At 40.8% G+C, this 18,570-nt stretch overlaps 1 protein-coding gene across 1 annotated transcript in view; it reads left to right on the forward strand.

Annotated features, from left to right (window-relative positions):
• HYDIN (HYDIN, axonemal central pair apparatus protein) overlaps nt 1-18,570 on the forward strand; it is a 434,530-nt gene that overhangs the window by 95,044 nt on the left and 320,916 nt on the right. Inside the window, exons 9-10 of the mRNA XM_011962106.1 lie at nt 1,134-1,335; nt 8,325-8,508. Coding sequence (XP_011817496.1) covers nt 1,134-1,335; nt 8,325-8,508 — 386 coding nt within the window. The remainder of the gene's footprint in view (nt 1-1,133; nt 1,336-8,324; nt 8,509-18,570) is intronic.

Raw genomic sequence — 18,570 nt, forward strand, 5'->3', positions numbered from 1 at the left:
GACAGAGCAAGACTCCGTCTCAAAAAAAAAAAAAAAATTTTAAAGTCAAATGCCTGGATGCTTACTTTTTCTTTCTTTGGGGAAAGTTTTTTCTGCATCCAAATTCATTGAGCCTAAAGAACATTTAAAATGTATCTAGGGTTTTTGATTTCCTGAATGACTGGTTCATACAATAGTGAATGCAGCAGAAATGTTTGCTAAAAAATGAGATGCAAGTAATGATGCTTTAAAACTTTAGCAACATAAGTCAACAAAACATTTATGGTATTACAATATTTATTTTTTCTATATGATGTCAGAGTAATGTACCTGCTGTGACATTGCAGAGATCAAATCAAATATAGTTTATAGGTTTGTGTCTTCTCGAAAGCTCACTTATGTACTTAGAATCAAGGTAATTGGTGCATCCTGAATAAAGTCAGGGGCTTACATTGCTATACTGAATAAAGATATTCCTAATATTTAAAAACATTTAATTTTAAATACAATTTTTGTCTATTTTTGTTTTTTTATGTAGTCACTATCCAGACATGTCAGGGTGTGTGTGTGTGTGTGTGTGTGTGTGTGTGTGTGTGTGTGTCTTTTGTTTTGTTTTGTTTTAATTGCTGTTTAGGGATGTGGTTTCTTTTAAATAGTCAGTTTTCTATTTTTGAAGTTACTGAATTTTCCCTTCTGATCTGTGTTCTCAAATGGACTTAAATTCTGTCATGTTGAGCAGCTCTTCTTGAGTATACTTGGTACAAGCATTTTAAGAATGACAAATCCAGCTCATGCATGAGCTAAAGATGAGGCATAGAGTAAAATTCTATAACTCGATTGCCCTCCTGGTCAGGCTGTAGGATTGAAAGCTATTTACAAAGAAGAAAAAGTTTTGGAGTGCCCACAACAACAATGCGTATTTTATATATTTATTGCAATGACCAGGCAAGATAGCTTGATTTTTCTCTAACTGCACCAAGCATAGTATTTGTTTTCTGATCGTATCTCATCTCTGGACTGATGGGGGTACAGTGGAAAGAATGAAATCCTGATGCTTATACTATTTTGCCTAACTTCATCTTGAAAAAAAGATAGGCTAGGCGTGTCATTTTAGAATAAATCTTGAAGTGTGTTTGTACTTTGTTAATTCCTAGGTGAAAAAGTGTTTGTGTCTCTCTATGGAGCCGCCATAGACATGAATATAAGGCTGGATAAGAATTCCTTGACCATCGAGAAAACCTACATATCTCTGGCCAATAAGCGAACTGTAACCATTCACAACCGCAGTAATATCATTGCCCATTTCCTGTGGAAGGTATTTGCTACCCAGCAAGAAGAGGACAGAGAAAAGCATAGGTCTGTAACAAAAATCACCTATATACAGTAATTTGAAGCGGGGGGGGGGGAATGTAAAACTATTATGTAAAATCAGTGAATTTTGTGCTAATTTTTAGCCAACTCAACCAATGTCACATTTTTCTAACTTGGTTCTGGTGTAAGATCCTCTTTTGAAGCTGCTCATCTGAACAATCTAAGCTGAGCTATGTGGAACAGAATGTCCATCCTGAGTTAATGTAACCTGGTTATAGTTTAAAAGTAATGGAATGCCTAGATTTTGAAGATCAAACCTATCATTCTTAACTATTCTTTCAAAACAAGTCTCCCTGTCTCTATTACTTTTCATAACCCTAACCAGGTTGATCAGCTTTTTCTTTTTCTTTTTTTTTGAGACGGAGTCTCGCACTGTCGCTCAGGCTGGTGTGCAGTGGTGTGATCTCAGCTCACTACAACCTCTGCCTCCTAGGTTCAAGCAATTCTCCTGCCTTAGCCTCCTGAGTAGCTAGGATTACAGGCTCCCACCACCACGCCCAGCTAATTTTTTGTATTTTTAGTAGGGACACAGGGTTTCAATGTGTTGGCCAGGCTGATCTCAAGGTCCTTGACCTCATGATCACCTGCCTTGGCCTCCCAAAGTGTTGGGATTACAAGTGTGAGCCACCACGCCCGGCCACGTTGATCAGCTTTCATAAAGAGTTCCTAAAAATACTCTATTTTGGATTGGCATCAATGCGGAATTTTTTTCAGTGAAAAGATACTTCTAGAAAATATGAAGATTGAGGAAAAAGAAGGGCTTAGATATAATGGCTTTTATATTCTTGGTTTTAGTAGCATTGCTCAGTCCCTGCAAACTATATAATTTAATAATGATTTCTTATTGGTATCTTTAATATTATTATGCTTTTTAAAATGGCACTTCAGGCAGTGGAGAAAATTAATAAAATGTAAAACCAAACTGTTGTAGCTAATCTCATCACTGTTAAATTTTGAAGATTTCTTTTTACTGAATCCATGCTTGCCTCTTTTAAGCTCCATTTTCGTTTTTATCTCCTTCCAGCCTCCCTGAATTAACACTTTTGCTGCTTTCATTGGAATTTATTTCAGCCTTTTTTATTTGCCTTTCCATTTTCATTAAAGATTAGCCTTGGGAAGCTTCAAAGCTTTGTTTAAAACCAAGTTCATATGTGATAAAAATAAGTCTTAGGTCAGTGGAAACCAGGAAGAAGCCCCCCCAGTGTGCAGTGCCTAATTGAATCAGAAGCCGCGACAATGACAGGACACAGTGGACCAGAAGCTTTGTCATTCAGACAATGAACTTTAATCACTGAATCACCACTGTGCCATTTTTTTAAAAATGAGGAAAGAAAAACCACTTATGCCTAAAATCTTCCTCTGGCCTTATGGCATAGAAATATCTGTGGTTTTAAAAGGCACAAGGAAAAGGATCTGCTACTGCTTCCTTTGCCCTGCCTGGTTCCCTGGCTCACATATGCTCACCAGCGATCAAAATGGCCCAACATGCTTGAAGGGAAAGTGGGAAAGGAGATCCAAGTAAAGAAAGTCAAACAGCGAAGTAGTGTTTCAGTATCATTCTTGTCCTATGGGCATAAACCTTTGTGGAGAGTGAGTACACATTGTAAGAAGGAAAGCCAGCTTTAATTTCAGCCATGTCTGTGTGTTTGGCTATATGGATAGTATGTGATTGATGCCATGGCAATACTAAAAAGTATGTAAGGAGGTTAATTTCAGCCCTTAAACTCTAGAAAAATTAAAACCAGTGGTTATCAGAAATGCTTAACTGTAGGGAATATAATTCAGTCCCGGTGGATGGACATTGATTTTCATTTTTTTTCCCACTTTACCTCACACATCCCTCTCTCTTTAATATTGTCTTTTATTCTTCCCTTTCTCTTGCATCATTTTCTTTTACTGTCTCCCTTGCTCTTTCTATTATTTCTCCTGGCAACTTCTTTGTAACAAGGGGAAAAATATAGGATAGCATTTCTATAACCATGATTGGAAGCCTTTATCATCTAGAATCATGACCCTCTTTTAACCAATAGACTTGAAAAGCAGCTTCACATAAATAAGAATATCACCACTTTCACTCTGGGTGACATACAGGCCCAGAACACCTGTTTCTCCAAACTGTATTGCTTTATCTCTGTAAAGAGTCTACGATGTGCTGCCCCTTTGCTTCCTCCCACCTCTCTCCTGAGTGCCAGGAGCTCGGCCAAGGGGGAAAAAGGATACCAGTCATGCTGATCTCTTGTCACACCAGGGTGGCACTTCTTGCTCTTCTCTCCATTGTTCCTCGATACGGCCCCAAGCATAATAATAAGAAAGCAAACAACTTTCCTATTATAAGCCATTAATTCTTGTCCTTGAAGTAGCTGTCATAAAATGCCCAACCTCTTGGAAAGGAAGGCAAGTACAGACAAGTTTGCCCTTTACTAAACATTTAACTCCTGCCTTCTGGACAGGGCAGTGGTGCTCTTGCTGTGAGTGTAGGCCCCTCCTCCTCCATGTCACAAATTCTCAGATTGTGTCCCAGGCCACACATCAGGGGTCAATAAAGCAGAATGTTCTTTGGTAACTTGATTATGGGCAGAGGTGCGCCTTTCCCTGAAAAGCAGCAGCGAGATCTTTAGCGAATGGGGTGAATCCTCTCTTGAGCACCCCAGCAACCTACAGAGCTGAATCAGACGTTATCCTCTTGATGTCTGACTCTCTTGCTCATGATGGGGTGCACCTTCTTCCTTTGTTCCCCCTCCTTCAGCAGCCTCTATGGTTAAAAGGTTTAACTTCTGTGTAAACTTTCAGGTCACATTCAAGAGCCTGCCCACTGTTTTTTTGGCATTTTAACATGGCTTAAAGCGTGTCCTGTGACATTCATCTCCAAGGGCTGAACGTTGCTCAAAGGTGGCTTCAACAATGCTGATAGCTCTAACAGGTACACTCAAGTCCCATTCTAGCCATCAAGGTTTCTTGTCCTCTTGTGGCAAAGACTTGGATATCTCTTCCTCCAGTGGAGGAATTTCAGCCCCAGGAATCCCTATTTGTTTCCAGCAGTTTACTGTTTGGCCTTCCTCCACACCTACCTCAAAGTATCACTAAAAACTTTAGGACACGTGTCCAGGTTTGGGGATAGAAGGTTGTTTCCATGCTACACTCTTGGGCAATGATGTTCCTCCCCCTAGGAAGAAGTTCTGTGCTTTAAAAATGTTTTCTTTTTCTTTTTCTTTTTTTTTTTAACTTGAGAATCAGATGTATAGGGACCTCTAAAAGATCACCTTTTAGTTCTTCCTCTTGATGTTTTCCTGGGACTTGCAGAGAAATTAATCTCTTCAGAAATGGAGGCTGCATTCATCCCTCCTTGCTTCCTCAACCTTGTCCTGAGGGATTTTAAAACATTCTGCAAGATTCTTTCATACTCATTCTTATCACGTTCACTGTATTCGGAGACCTGGCATGGGCTTTAAGGATTTTTGCTCCCCGTTTCCCCAGCAAGGTCACAGCCATTTTCTCAATAGCAGCTGGCTCTAATTCTAGATTTGCTCTGTACAAGAGCTCCTACAATTCTGAATGCAGCCCCCCAGGGTGGTCAGCATGGGTTTATTCTACAATATGCAGATGTAAGAAATGACACATTTCCTTAGATAAATCAGTTTTAATTGGGCTTTGAGCCTACCACCTGAATCATAATAAACTGAATCTCATTTATGGTTAGAGGCCCCTTTCCTTCCCTATGGTTTATACAAAATCTGAAGATTTACATGGTACTGCCAAACAGGGAGAGGATCTCTAGTTCTTCATTTGTAACATCCATCGCAGAGTTGCTAACTGTTCAGAGTCACATGGTTCATTTTCCGTTTGAAGGTGCATGGCTCCATTTGTTCCAGGTCAAGTGTGGACATGGGAGTATTTCTTCTAGCTCTGAAGACCATGGCTCTTGGTTTTTAATCCCCTCAGCCTTCAGTTGGCATCTCTTGTGGGTGGTGAAGGGAGCAGGTTACAGGCCTTGAGTACCTGAAGATGAGGGACTATTACTCGTTCAACCCTGCTTCACCGGAGACACACGTCTTCCCCACTGACTATTAAAGGTGCTGGTAGCTACTAGACCATTTGTAAAATGGGTTAAGTCCATGGTTTTACTGAAGAGAGGGCTGGCCTGCTGTGATGCTGTCTGATGAAAGGTCTCCTCATCTATAAAAGAGAACAAGCTCTGAGTGCAAGAAACCATGACGATCAGCGGGACAAAATGGCAGAACACTAGGACTGAGATCTATGGAAGCCCTTGTTGGAGCCAGGCTACCTGAAGGTGTGGCTATACACCTCGTCCTCGACTCTCAGTCCTGGCTCCAATTCTCCATCAGATGGCAAAGAGGAAGAACCCAGTACCCGCTTTCCTCCCTTTGCCTTCTACTGGCTCTTACCAATTTGGAGTTTCAGCAGCATGGGAGAAGAGCAGCATTTTGGAATTTGTTTTGTTCTCTTTGCTTTCTGGTGCAGGGATTGCATTTCTCATACTCCTCAGTTCATGGAGCATTATCATCCTCATCCTTGGTCCACACAAAGAATTTTATTTATTCTCTTACATCCCCACACCCCACTCCTGTTAATTCCCCCAAAGATACCATTCTGTTAATGTATCTATCTTTTTGTGTGACTCTGTTCTTTCAAAATGTATATTGTCTTGGGGGAGAGACAGAAGTCATATTTTGTATTCCATTTTCTCCTTTTTCTCACGAGGCTGTGTGCTTAAGATCCATTCATGTTCCTATGTGTACATCTAATCCATTGCCTCCACCTTCTGCAGACTAGACCACATTGTGCCACCCTCACATTTCACCTGTGCATTCTTCCAGAGGTGGCATCCACAGGCTCATGCCAATGCAGGCATATTAGGCAAACAGGTCAAAATCTTAGTGCCTCAGCCTGAGAATTAATTAACATTTAATTTCTTAAATGACTTGTTTTCTGGTTTAAAAAGAAATACATTGTGCACTAATACAATTTAGAAAATATTAAGACAAGCACAAAGATGAGGGCAAAAGTCCGTTCTAATCCTTCCAACTAGGGAAACCACAGTCAATATTTTGGTATGTCTAAATCTGTTTTTTTCCCCTAATAAGTATGTATTTTTCTTTTGCTTTTTTATTAAAAAAGTGGGATTATTATATATGTTACGTTTTGCCACTTTGTTTTTCACCTTAAAATATTTCAGACATTTGAAAATGATGTTAAATATTCTATTTAATACCACTTTACTAGCTGCTTATTATTGCCTAATATTCCCTGGATTCCTGGGAGGCAGTGTGCATATTGGCTAGCACCAGGGGATTCAAGCCTCCAAAGACCCTGAAGTTCAGGCTATCTTTCAGCTACATGATCTGGGATGAGTTACGTAACCTTTCTAAGCCTCAGTTTCATCATCTATATAGTGGGAATGATGATCATAATGCTAATGGCCCTTCTGGTAGTTATGAGTGTTAAATCATATGATGCATGTGAAAAGTTTGACAAGTGCCCAATAAATGTAATGTTTATGATTCCCATTTTTGTTCAACCAGTGCTTCATTATCATACATCAAATTTACCCACTTGATCTGGTAGCATTCCAGCACTTTAATGGACATCTTTGTAGATGTGTCTTTGTTTATATCCATGATTGTTTTTAAGGATCTGTTCCTGCAAGTGGAATTTTTTGGTTTCTAATATAATCTGTAAGTTTTCCAGATCAGTATCAGATAACAAAATATCAAATAAAAAAGAAATGGACTCCTTTCTTTCTACAAACTGAACTGTCTTTAATTTGCACTGCTGTGCCCAGCAGTGTGGAAGGAATACTGCCAGTCACCTTGGACACTGCCTCCTACCTGGCAATAAAAAATCAAGCACAAGATGCTTTCTTCCTTGGAACCAGAACACACTGAGCCCATTTCTTTGACTTCTTTTTGCAGTGTGACCGAAGCACCCTGAACACATATGTTATTTAAAAAGAGTTATTTGTCAATACTGACAAGAGTTGGAACTGGGACAGGAATTCAGTGATCCTGGACTCCCACTCAGCACTTACGTTGCTAAATAATTTGTCTCTCACCCCTGGTAATACCAGTACATTGATGGGAATGTGGTCGTATGTCCTGGGAGGAGATAAAATTCAGCTGCAAAGTTCAGGAGAAATGTGAACACAGCTCTGGTGGGGGCAATGAGTGGAGGATTGGGGAAAGCTGCTGTTCTCACTTATCACGATGGATATTAAGAGCAGGAAAGAGAGAGAAAAGGAGGTGCCTTAAGGCATAGCTTGAGCATTTTGTAAGCTTGACAGCTTGGTGATTGCCTGTGGTTGACAGAGGGAGAAAACCAGTATGTATGGAGTTGCCAGCTTTGTCCCAGGAACTGCACTAGAGCCTTGATTACATTTAACCCTCAACACATCTTTCTGATGGAGCAGCTTCTATGGTCTCTAGAAGGAGAAGGCACTGAGGCTTAGAGGAATCGGGGAACTACCAAAGTCACAGAGCTAGTAAACAGATCATAGAATCGGTATGCAAACCTAGTCCCTGCTGGCTCCAGGTTTTATTCTCCAGGTAACTAACAGCTAAGAAAGAATTAAAGCTAAGCAAATTTAAAAGGAACAAAATTGTCCTTGCCATGTGAGGGGCAGAATAGATGTTAAATATTTAAAAAGCAGCCTGGAAAACACAATTACCTGAAAGAAAATATTTGTCCAGATACACATAGGGGCTCAGGAGTAAAGCAATGAGTATTGAATAGGAGAGGAATCCAGGGAGGATCTCTTAAAGAAAGTGGCTGAAGATGAGCAAACGGAGGCTCTGAGAGGTCGGAGGACTGAGTGCAAGGGCAGCAGGTTACAGACTCAGGGCAAGGAGGGACCACCCCAGGGTAAGGGGTGAGGACAGTTCCAGGAGGAAGGACTGGAGGGAAGCCAGAGTTCTTCATGGGAGTACCCACATGAATCTCACATTGCCTGTTTTCTTTAGGGCCTGTGATGACCTGATCAAAGAGGAGAAGGATGAGACTGATGAGTTTTTTGAAGAGTGCATTACTGATCCTTTACTCCGAGAACGTCTTTCTGTTCTCTCCCAAACCTTTGCGAATCGGAGGAGGCTGGTGCAGGGAGACAGCATGCTCTTCTTCAATAACATTTTCACTGTGGAGCCCCTGGTGAGCATATAAATAAAAGCTGACCATACAGGAAACATAAGTGGGAGCACAGGGCTTGCTTTGAAAAGAGCGCTCACTTGGGGATTGAGACAGTGAGTTGCAAGAGAGTGAAGAGTCCACCTGAAGAACTTCACCATCACTGTGAGACATTATATAGACGGTACTGGTAAGAATGTCATGGGACACGTATATAGGTCACGATTTCCACACACCAGTGGCTGTGTTAACCACTTCCTAGGGATTATGCAGTTCATCTCATTTGAATATGTATTGGCTTACAAGTGTACGATACAAGATCCCATTAGAATCCCATTCAACAGATGAGGAAATTAAGACAGAAATGTTGTGACTTGCTCAAGGCCTAACAGCTGGGGTCAGTGGTTAGAAATTCATCCCTGATTGGCCTGACTGTACAGCAGGACTTCTCAACCCTGGCACTGTTGACATTTGGGGCTGGATCATTCTTTGTCCTATACATTGTAGGATGTTTCATGTAAAGCATCCTTACTTTTACCCACTAGATGCTAGTGTGACAGCCAAAACCATTTCTGTACACTGCCAAATATGCTCTGTTGGGCAAAATCACCTGGGTTGAGACCTGCTTTGTCCTTCATTCATTCATTGAATACTCATTGACTGCATGGTCCATATCAGGCCCTGTTGTGTATACCAGACATTGATGGACAAAACAGACATGATCCTTGACCTCATAGTCTATCTAGTGAGAGCTGTGCCAGAATTAAAATGGGATCTGTCTGATTCCACAGACTAAACTCTTAAGCACTCTTTCTTCCTACTACCCCCAAATCAAAGAAGCTAGCAGCTTTGCTATTTACTGTATGCTGGTGCTGTGCTACAGGCTTCCTGTGCATTAGCCCACTCCTGCCAGGCAGAGAGTGATGTGAGGATCAAAACAGTGATAGGAGGTGAGGAAGCCCGCAGCTGGTTAGAGCTGCCGAGTTGTTGCCATTTAAATCAGATGGAGAAGAGACATGGACATGAGAACACTTTAGAATACAAGTACACTTGTGAGAAATGCTACTGACTTATGCAGGCTCATTTTCCTTCTGTCTGTACTTCCAAATTGTTTTTAAAGCATATAACGTGGAAAAGGAGTTCCATGGCTAAGTAAGTTTGAGAAACACGAGGCTCAATATTGTTTGAAAGGTTTCTTGGTTATAAAACTTTGGAAAGCCTTTAGTATGCTAATGTGTGTTGTTAATCTCCAAGAGGGAGCTTTTCCCTTGGAGATACCCTCTGGGACATTGTTTTTTGGGGCCAGCTATGTGAGTCACTGGAGAAGACAGTAAGGTATTCTAGTTCAGAGGCTGAGGTGATTTTCGTAGGCAAAGAAGTTGGAGAACGCTTCTTGAGAGAAGAACCAGGGCCTGAGTCTCCCAGGACAGGCCTTTTGGATAACGAAATTGTAACCATGGCATGGTTCACCCAAGGCTCCACGAGTAGACTAGTTTCTTGAAGTCAAGGGTTCACATAGGGAAAGAAGGTTGGAGATGTGTGTCAAGGCTGAGATTTCTGTCATGTCAGAGGACTATCCAGGGCTCAGGTGAGCAAAGGGATCTCCGAATATAATGGGTTAGATCAAGATGAGGACCAAAAGTGAAAATAGGTCAAGCCCTGAGATATGGAAAAGGTCAAGAAGGAATTATTGATTGGTGCATGCAAGCAGGTGGCTGAGCTGGGCTGAGGCAGGGAAGAGCCATCAGTTGTGGTAATCTTAAACATACTGATAAGGTCCATGTTGTCCAAGACTGTTCCCAGCTGCACTGGACATCCAGGCTGATGACTGCTTCTCCTGGGCAGCCCTGGGACCACAACATGGTGGTCAGGAGGAGGCCAGGGATAAGCCATAGGTAAGTCCTGCCCATTTCTATTTCAGAAGTAGGAACACTGGAATTACCTCCGATGAGCTTTTCCTCATGCTTCCTTCCATAACCCATGGTTCAATGAAGGAGATGTATGTGTGTGAAAATATGGCATCTAATATGATAGTTTTTGAATTCCAAGTGGGAACTGAATTGAGCATTCTTATCATGAGACATCTTTTCATCCTTAGGAAGAAAAACGTTGTAGTAATACACAGAAATGGTACCAAAATAATGAGACTAATTTTACTTGTATTGTGGGGGATGGGGGATACCAGAAATAAGCAAAAATATTCGCTTCCAATATAAATGGTCTTTATGGAATCTATCATGATTTTGTTTTCTTCCTGTACTATTTAGTCTTTCTTCTCATAATAATATTCATTAGCTGGTTGACAATTTTTGCAAAGTTAAAATGAAGGCATGAAACTTTCCTAGTTTTTCCAAAGTTATTCTGGTCAAAACAGCAGAACTCAATATCAGTTATAATGAATTCTTTATTGATGTCAAATCTCCTTACTTAAAAACTATAGTTCCTGAAAGTTTTATGTAAATACATTTCTTATTTGTGAATGTACTATAATCTTACCTTGTACATTACTTCTAAAGGTATTTAATGGGAAAATTCTACCATTTCACAGACTTCTTGGCACAAATGTGAGCCAAGAGAGCTTTTTACTGTTGAAATTTTGGTTTTCTGATTCAGGTAAATAAATGCTACAGTAGTCTCAGATGAGGGAGTTGGGAAAGGAGTTTTAGAAGAGATGAGATCTGAACTGAATATTGGAGGAAGGGTAAGATTTAATTAAGTGGAAAAGGAGACAGAGAACATTTCCAATTGGGAAAATTGCAAAAACAAAGAAACGTATCTGAGGTAATTCTATTCTTCCTGCTTCTGAAATAGAAATGGGCAGGACCCACCAGTGGCCTACCCCCAGCCTCCTCCTGACTGCCATGTTGTGGTCCCAGGGCAGCCCATCCTCAGGAGGAGCAGTCATCAGCCTCGATCCCCAGTGCAGCTAGAAGAGTCTCGGCCCAGTACGTCTAAGATTACCACGACTGACTCCTCTTCCCTGCCTCAGCCCAGCTCAGCCACCTGGCGGCATGCAGCAGTGATTCCTTCCTGACCTTTCCATGTCTCCGGGCTTGACCTTTACATTTTTGGTCCTCATTTTCGTCTAACCCATTGTATGTGGAGATCCCTTTGCTCAGTTGAGCCCTGGATAGCCCTCTGACATGACGGAAGTTTCAGCCTCGACACACATCTCCAGCCTTCTTTCCCTGCATGAACCCTTGACTTCAAGCAATGTTGGAGAATGTTTCCAATTGGGAAAATTACCACAACAAACCATTAGGGAAGGAGCTACCTGACCAACCCACTGTGCTTTAGACTGCAGGCTGCCATCTCCCACCATGCTCTAGGGGGTGGTCATGTGCGTTCCTTGCAAAGAAGGAGTTCTGTGGTCAAATAAGCTTAAAGAAATACTTGTTCAAGAGAAGTTGACTCTCCAAGCAATGGAGTGCAAGCAGCATTTCCCTATGACCACAGACCCCCCTCCACAGAGCATCCACTGGGGTCCATGTTCTGTGGAACATGGACACGACAAAGGGTGAGATGGGTGGTGCAGGTCAGATAGTGGAAATGCCCAGTGCAGGAAGGGTCAGGGAGACTGACCATCTGTGCAGGCAAAGTCGGGTGATGCATGAGGATGCTGCTGATCTGGAACAGCCCAGGGATGGTCAGAAAGGAAGGAAATGGCAGAAATCCAAGATGTTCAAAGGAAAGACACAAAAGTGGTTTTTGATCAACTGGCTGTTGATGGTGGGGTGAGACATTGTGAGGAATTTCATTTGTGTTTCTCCAAAGCTGTACTGAAGATATTGGGAGAATTATGATGTCTGATAAAAATGAGCAAGTCAGGAGTCCTGAGTTTACCTGCTAGCTTTGCCAATAGCAATATAAGCTTAACAAGCCATTTGATCTCCCTTGGCTTCAGTTGCCTTGTACACAAACAGGGTATTGCAGTTAAGTCAAATTGATCCTTTTTGATCTACAAGTTCTGACTTTCCAATTTAGAATCAGACTCTGAGCTTCTTGAGATCAGGGAGGTCCTTATCCTCATTTGTGGCCAGTGCTAATAAACGAATGAATGAATGAACAAATGTAAATCAACAAATGATGATGAGTTTGGCTCTGAACATGTTGAATTTGAGATGACTATAGATATCCAAAAAGTTTGGCAAATGCAGGACTAAAATTTGTGGAAGGGGATTCAGGACTGGAAGCAAGATTTGTGAGTGTGCTGTGGAGATCTTCATTGAAGCCATGAAAAGCAGATGAAAACTCTAAGTGCAGAGCAAAAAGGAAATTGCAGAGGGCTGAAGAGGGCGTCCAGGCACTCACATTTAGAGTCTCTGCAGAGAGGAGAGGCTGTGACTTCACAGAGAAGGCATCAGTAGGCGCGCTGGCCAGCTGAGAGCCTGTTATGGCTTGTGTCTTTGTCTACACCTTCTGTGCATGGTTCAGCACCACTTGCTTCTGAAGGTCTCTTCTGAATCTTGCTCACTATCAGGTCAGTTGTGCCAAGTGACTACTACTTAATTTCTGACAGTGGAGCTATGCGTCAGTGATTGGTTGTTTCTTAGGGTGTGATTTCTTTTAATTAGCTTGTTGATATGAGTTGAGTTCACAGTAGAAGCAGAGGAGATTGGAACCAAGCAGTGTTTCCTGCTAATCTAATAATCAATCTCTAATTGATACTCTGCTCAAAAAATAAAAAGAAAAGAAAAGGGTGATGAAGAGGTTTAGAGACTGCCTTGCTTCCTCATGAACTCTTCAGCTTCTGACCACTGAGGAAAGACATTGTGTTCAAATGAGATAAACTTAAAAAGAAAAACTAAAACTACTACCTCAAGGTCTGGAAAGAAATAAGAAACATAGGCTTACTTTCTCAGACCTATATCTGTCTATCTCACTTCTTCAAATGCATCAGGGAAAACAAAAGATTAGTTTAGTCCTGGTTGTGTTCCCTGCATATCAACTATTTTATGGAAGCATTGTTCCTGTTTCAGAGGCTCTTTCAATTTAAAGCAAGGAGATTCAAGATCAAGAGATTAGACCCTGTTCCTAAATTGCCAAGAGGTGATGATTGAATTTAAATAAAATCTTGTGAATAGTATCATGTGAGAAGCAGTTTGACTCAATGTTATAAGAATGACAGACTCAAACCTCTGGAACTACAAGTCCTTCCTCTGTCTTACCACCTGCCAACCATGTGGCCACAGGTTGTATCCCTTCCCTCACCTTCTCATCGTGCTCATCATTTAACAAGGCTGTAGGGTCCATTGCTCAAGCCTTGAGGAGTTAGTCTTGGGCATCCTGGGCACTGATGTCACTGCACAGTACCAGGCCTCCTTGCTTCCCTCTCTTCCTTGTGATCTGAACAGATAGAGGCTGGTAGCTGCTCCAGGGCTCAGAGGTGGGAGTTTGTCTTTTGAGAGACCCCAGAGGTGTTCATTGGTGGAGAAAGGGAGAGTAATGACCCAGAGTATATTATTAATCTGTTCTCACGCTGGCAATAAAGACACATCTGAGACTGGGTAATTTCTAAAGGAAAGAGGTTTAATGGACTCACAGTTCCACGTGGCTGGGGAGGCCTCATAAGCATGGCAGAAGGCGAAAGGCATGTCTCACGTGGTGACAGACAAGAAAAAATGAGAACCAAGTGAAAGGGGTTTCCTCTTATGAAACCATCAGATCTCATGAGACTTATTCACTACCATGATAACAGTATAATCATATTCAATTATCTCCCCCCAGGTCCTCCCACAACATGTGGGAATTATGGGAGCACAATTCAAGTTGAGATTTGGGTGGGGACACAGCCAACCCATATCACAGAGTGACCACAGGCAGAAGAAAGTCCAGTACAGAGGGCTGGGAGGAATTTCTTAAAGTCTTTACTTGATAGTTTATTTATATTGTTGAAGCATCCGAAGAATTGTTTTTCTAGTCATTAAAGCATGGGGTGTGTTATCATTGTTTATGTCAAGTTTTTCATTAGCCTGAAGTTTTCCATTTATTCCTTGCCTAGGGAAGGTAATGGGTTCTGTAGAATACTGATCATTCTCAAGCCACCTGCTTCCATATGGCTTTTTTCCCCCTTTGGAAAAGAACTGCAAAGCTGAAGTTCTATTATGCGTGTTTTGTGCCTTCCAGAAAATCAAGTGGAATTGGCTACTTTCAGAAATATAATATCCTATTTGTATTGGATGGACTCTGGCTTTACAGAATTTTGACAGTCTCATTCTGTTATTTTTTCTGCTTGGGTCTCTTGGGTACCCTGAGAGAGAGAGATTCAAAGACAAAAAACAGTCCTGAGAATTGAGAGGCCAAGAGTATCATAGGGCAGAAAGAGAGAATTAAGCTTTTGCTTTCCATGGGCATCGAGGAGTCCTCTGAGGAATGGCAGCACAAATGTGCTGGCCTTGTATCTGAACCCTGATGCTGCTGGCTCAGGTCATGCTTTGAAGATGCAGCAATTTTCTGAATACTGAACCCTTGATATTTTCTCAAAAAGAAAGGTCTGAGAATTTAAAGGTATTTACCTAAACTGCTCCTAGCTGATTGGCGGACATTAGCAAGCAGGGGAACATTTCTGCTTCTGTTAGCAGGTGTCTCCTGGATCAAAGAAAACTTCATCCAGTATCCCTAGGGAAGCTTAAGCTTAATTTAACTAAGCCTTAAAAAGAGAAAGAAACTTGATAATTTCTTTATTACCATATAAGTAATAGTAAACCATGCTTTGTCGTCATCTAAGCCTGCAGAAAACCTGCTGTTCCAGCAATTCATACTTTGAGAGCACAGCTCAAATTTAGTTTACTTTATTTTTCCCAAGTGGGCATAGCATGTGAGCTCAGCAGAACCAGGTTGGGTGGAAGCCCAGATGGCTAGCAAAGAAGAAAGACCCAGCTTTTCACTACACACTCCTTCTACTTCTCCTACCATTATAGCCTTGAGTCACATTGCAAACATGTGGAAGCTGACTCTTTGGAAATGGAAACCAGAAAGGAGAAAGAAGGACAGGAATCTGCTGAGAGCAAACTGTCCTTGACAAGTCACAGCTTCTCCATCAGTGTGGTTTTCCCACTCGTCAGCCTTTGTTTATCAGGATCATCCTTTCAGATCCTTATGCTCAGCAACACTTTTTCCATTTGTTTGGTACGTTCGCTGTTGTATTGGAGTACCAGTATAGGTGGCAGGAGGCCTGGGAAGCCTTAGAAACAGCATGGTTCCTCAGGGCTCATTAATTAAGTTAACAACTTTCCCTGCTAGACAAGACACAGTTCTGTTCTCTCCAGAGAAAGGCATGAACATCACACACAACTATTTCCGCTCTATAGAACCTCAGTGCACTTTTCACTGTATTTGGTTTGGAGGTGAGATCAAGACAGAATACTCCTTTTGTGAAGCTTCCTCTGACAGAAGGTGAAATCTTAGAGCCCTCTCTGAGAAACTTTTATGGTCATTATTTTGAGAATCATAACTTAACTTGATTCATAGTTTCTTGTCCCAGGAAAATAATGAAGCAGAAAAATCTCTTTGCATATCATGTGTCAATTCGAACTTTTCTCAATGATAACTAGGATAGTTTGGCTTCAGTTTTTTAGCTTCTGTTTATTTTTCTGTTTCTCTTTGAGACAACTGCTGTTAGCCCTGGTCTGAATTTATAGAGAGCCATGATTTCTCTTACTGATCTGGAAGGATCTAGATGAGCAATTGAGGGTAATGAAACAGATTATAGCTTCTGTAATCTGTGGTTCTTTTTTCTTATTCTTTGATAGAAATGTGGCTTTTGGAGCATGTTTTCATTTCCCAAGAGAAATTTTTTATGTTGATATTTTTTCTAATATTTTAAGGAAAACAATTAGACAGCTGAAAATATTTGTTTATGTGGTCAAGAACATTTCCATTTGGATGAAACATGGTACAATTCATCACCTATTATACTTACTCTTGACATCATTATTCACCCCTGCTGCTGTGAACTGACTGGACCCTGACCTTCACCACACCAGGATAGCTTGATACAGATCCACCATGCATTTCTCAAGAGCTGCAATGTACTAATGTTGACTTTGTCATCCAAAGGAACCTCCCATGTGTCACTTTCCAGAAGTCACTGGAAGGATACAAGCATGCAGGGTGCCGTGCTATGTTTACCAGACAAGAACACCAGGTCTTACGAAGCCTGCTTGAATTGTAGTATTTTTCAGTTTCTTCTGGCCTTTTTTTAATGATATTGTGAAAAAGGTGAGGCCTGACTCTTTTTATAATTGCAGTGGGTTTAGGGAAGTTAGGGAAAAAAATATTACAGAATCTTAGCTCTGCCACTTACTGTTGGTCTGGCTTTGGGTAAGATACTTCTTTTTGCCTTGATTTTCTCATCTTTAAAGTGATAATACTACTTCACAAGGTGGTAATCATTGAGCTAGTTAATGTGTATAAACACTTAACACAGTGGGGGGAACATGAGCTCTTAGGGGGTGGTTACGAATATTATGATTTGTAGTTAAATACATTTGTCTCTTGTCAGATTAGAGAGTTTGATTGGAAAGCATAGCATTTGAGTGGGCAAACACGTGGATCATTCTTCTAAGTGTAAGTTGGGAACTAGAACATAACTATTTTATTTGATAAATGTAAAAGTTGAGTCATATTGTAAACTACTTTTTAGATAAGCCAGGTAAATTAAATATGTATATAAGTTTCTGTTCTTGCACTTTGGTTTTTTTTTTTTTTTTTTTTAGCAAGATTTATAAGAAATAATCTTTAAAGGAAGGAAGGAAGGAGGAAGTAAGGGAGAAACGAAAGAAAGGAGGTAGCGGTGTAATAGAGGGGAAGGAAGGCAATTTTTCAAAAAGATTTTTAAGGATTTTCAAGGGAGTTTTTTTAAAGAGCCCCTTTAAGTATTGCTGAAATAATTTTTAAAAGGTGAGCACTTTTAAATGACACCTTTCTCGTGATCATATTTATCATCTATCACAGACCAGTGGCTGTTTGTTCATAGACAGCTTTCAGAAAGTCTCAGAACTGTGGCCATCGATTCACTTGGTTGTTTATTCTTGCTCCAGAAGGAAGCATGAAGTTCCATGCCCACAGATATTTAATAATTTGGGTAGAAATCACAGTATGGGAATTAGCTTTAGGCTTGAAAATTTAAAGTTGATTTTTTTCTAGCAGGTCACTTTATTAATAAGTAAAATGCAATTACTTTACTCATTACGGATCTGAAGGAAAACATTAAGACCAAGAAGGAAGATAATTACAATAGAACTGAAGGCCATTTTGATAATTCTTTTCAACAAACAAGGTCATAGTCACTTACAGATTCAATCCTATGTACTCAGCCTCTCATTTGGAGCAGGAAAATGGGCAGTCATGGGAGAGGGGTCACATGTAGAAGGCTGGCAGAATGGGGGACGCAGATCTGTGTGATGAAGCAGGTTTTGTAGAACTGGGAAGAAGGGGTATTGATGTCAGAGCCGGGAAGGAAATTTCTGGATATTTTGATTTTCAGAAGTGTTAGAACTGAGTAATAAAGAAAGAAAGATTTTTTTTTTTTCAGAGACATAAATGACATGGAATTTAATTTCAGAAGTGTTAAAGAAGTCATATGAAATCTTTCAAATATATGAAACTGGAAGTGGGGTTTGAAGTTGAGGCTTATTACCTATTTCTGAGGTTTGCTCTTCTATTTGATAGAAAATGCTATATTGAGTTTTTGCTGTAAGGAAATAGAAGTTCTTCCTCTTTTACTTAAATCCCAACTGAAAGTAGAAATATCTTACATGTTCCTAACTCCTTCAAATGAAATAACATTGAAGCATCCCTCTGTGAGAGGAAACTGAATGAGCATGCTGTTTTCAGATACACAGAACCCTCTTAATACATGGTACCTGCTCCAAGCCCAGGAGAGGAGTTTATAATACATAGGGTTTGTCCTTCCTTTATCTCTTGGGCTCAGTGAAGGCTGCAAGTTACAAGTGGATGTCGCAGGCAGAATAAGACAGCTACAGCCCACAATAAGTAAGCACTGAGCCCACAGCTCCATTTGCTCAGTCTGAACCCTGTGGATTCAGATTTCTTTGCACTGGTCTTCCCACCAAGCAGAAGGGC

This window comes from Colobus angolensis, unplaced genomic scaffold (assembly GCF_000951035.1).
Source record: "Colobus angolensis palliatus isolate OR3802 unplaced genomic scaffold, Cang.pa_1.0 Scaffold116, whole genome shotgun sequence".
NCBI lineage: Eukaryota > Metazoa > Chordata > Mammalia > Primates > Cercopithecidae > Colobus > Colobus angolensis.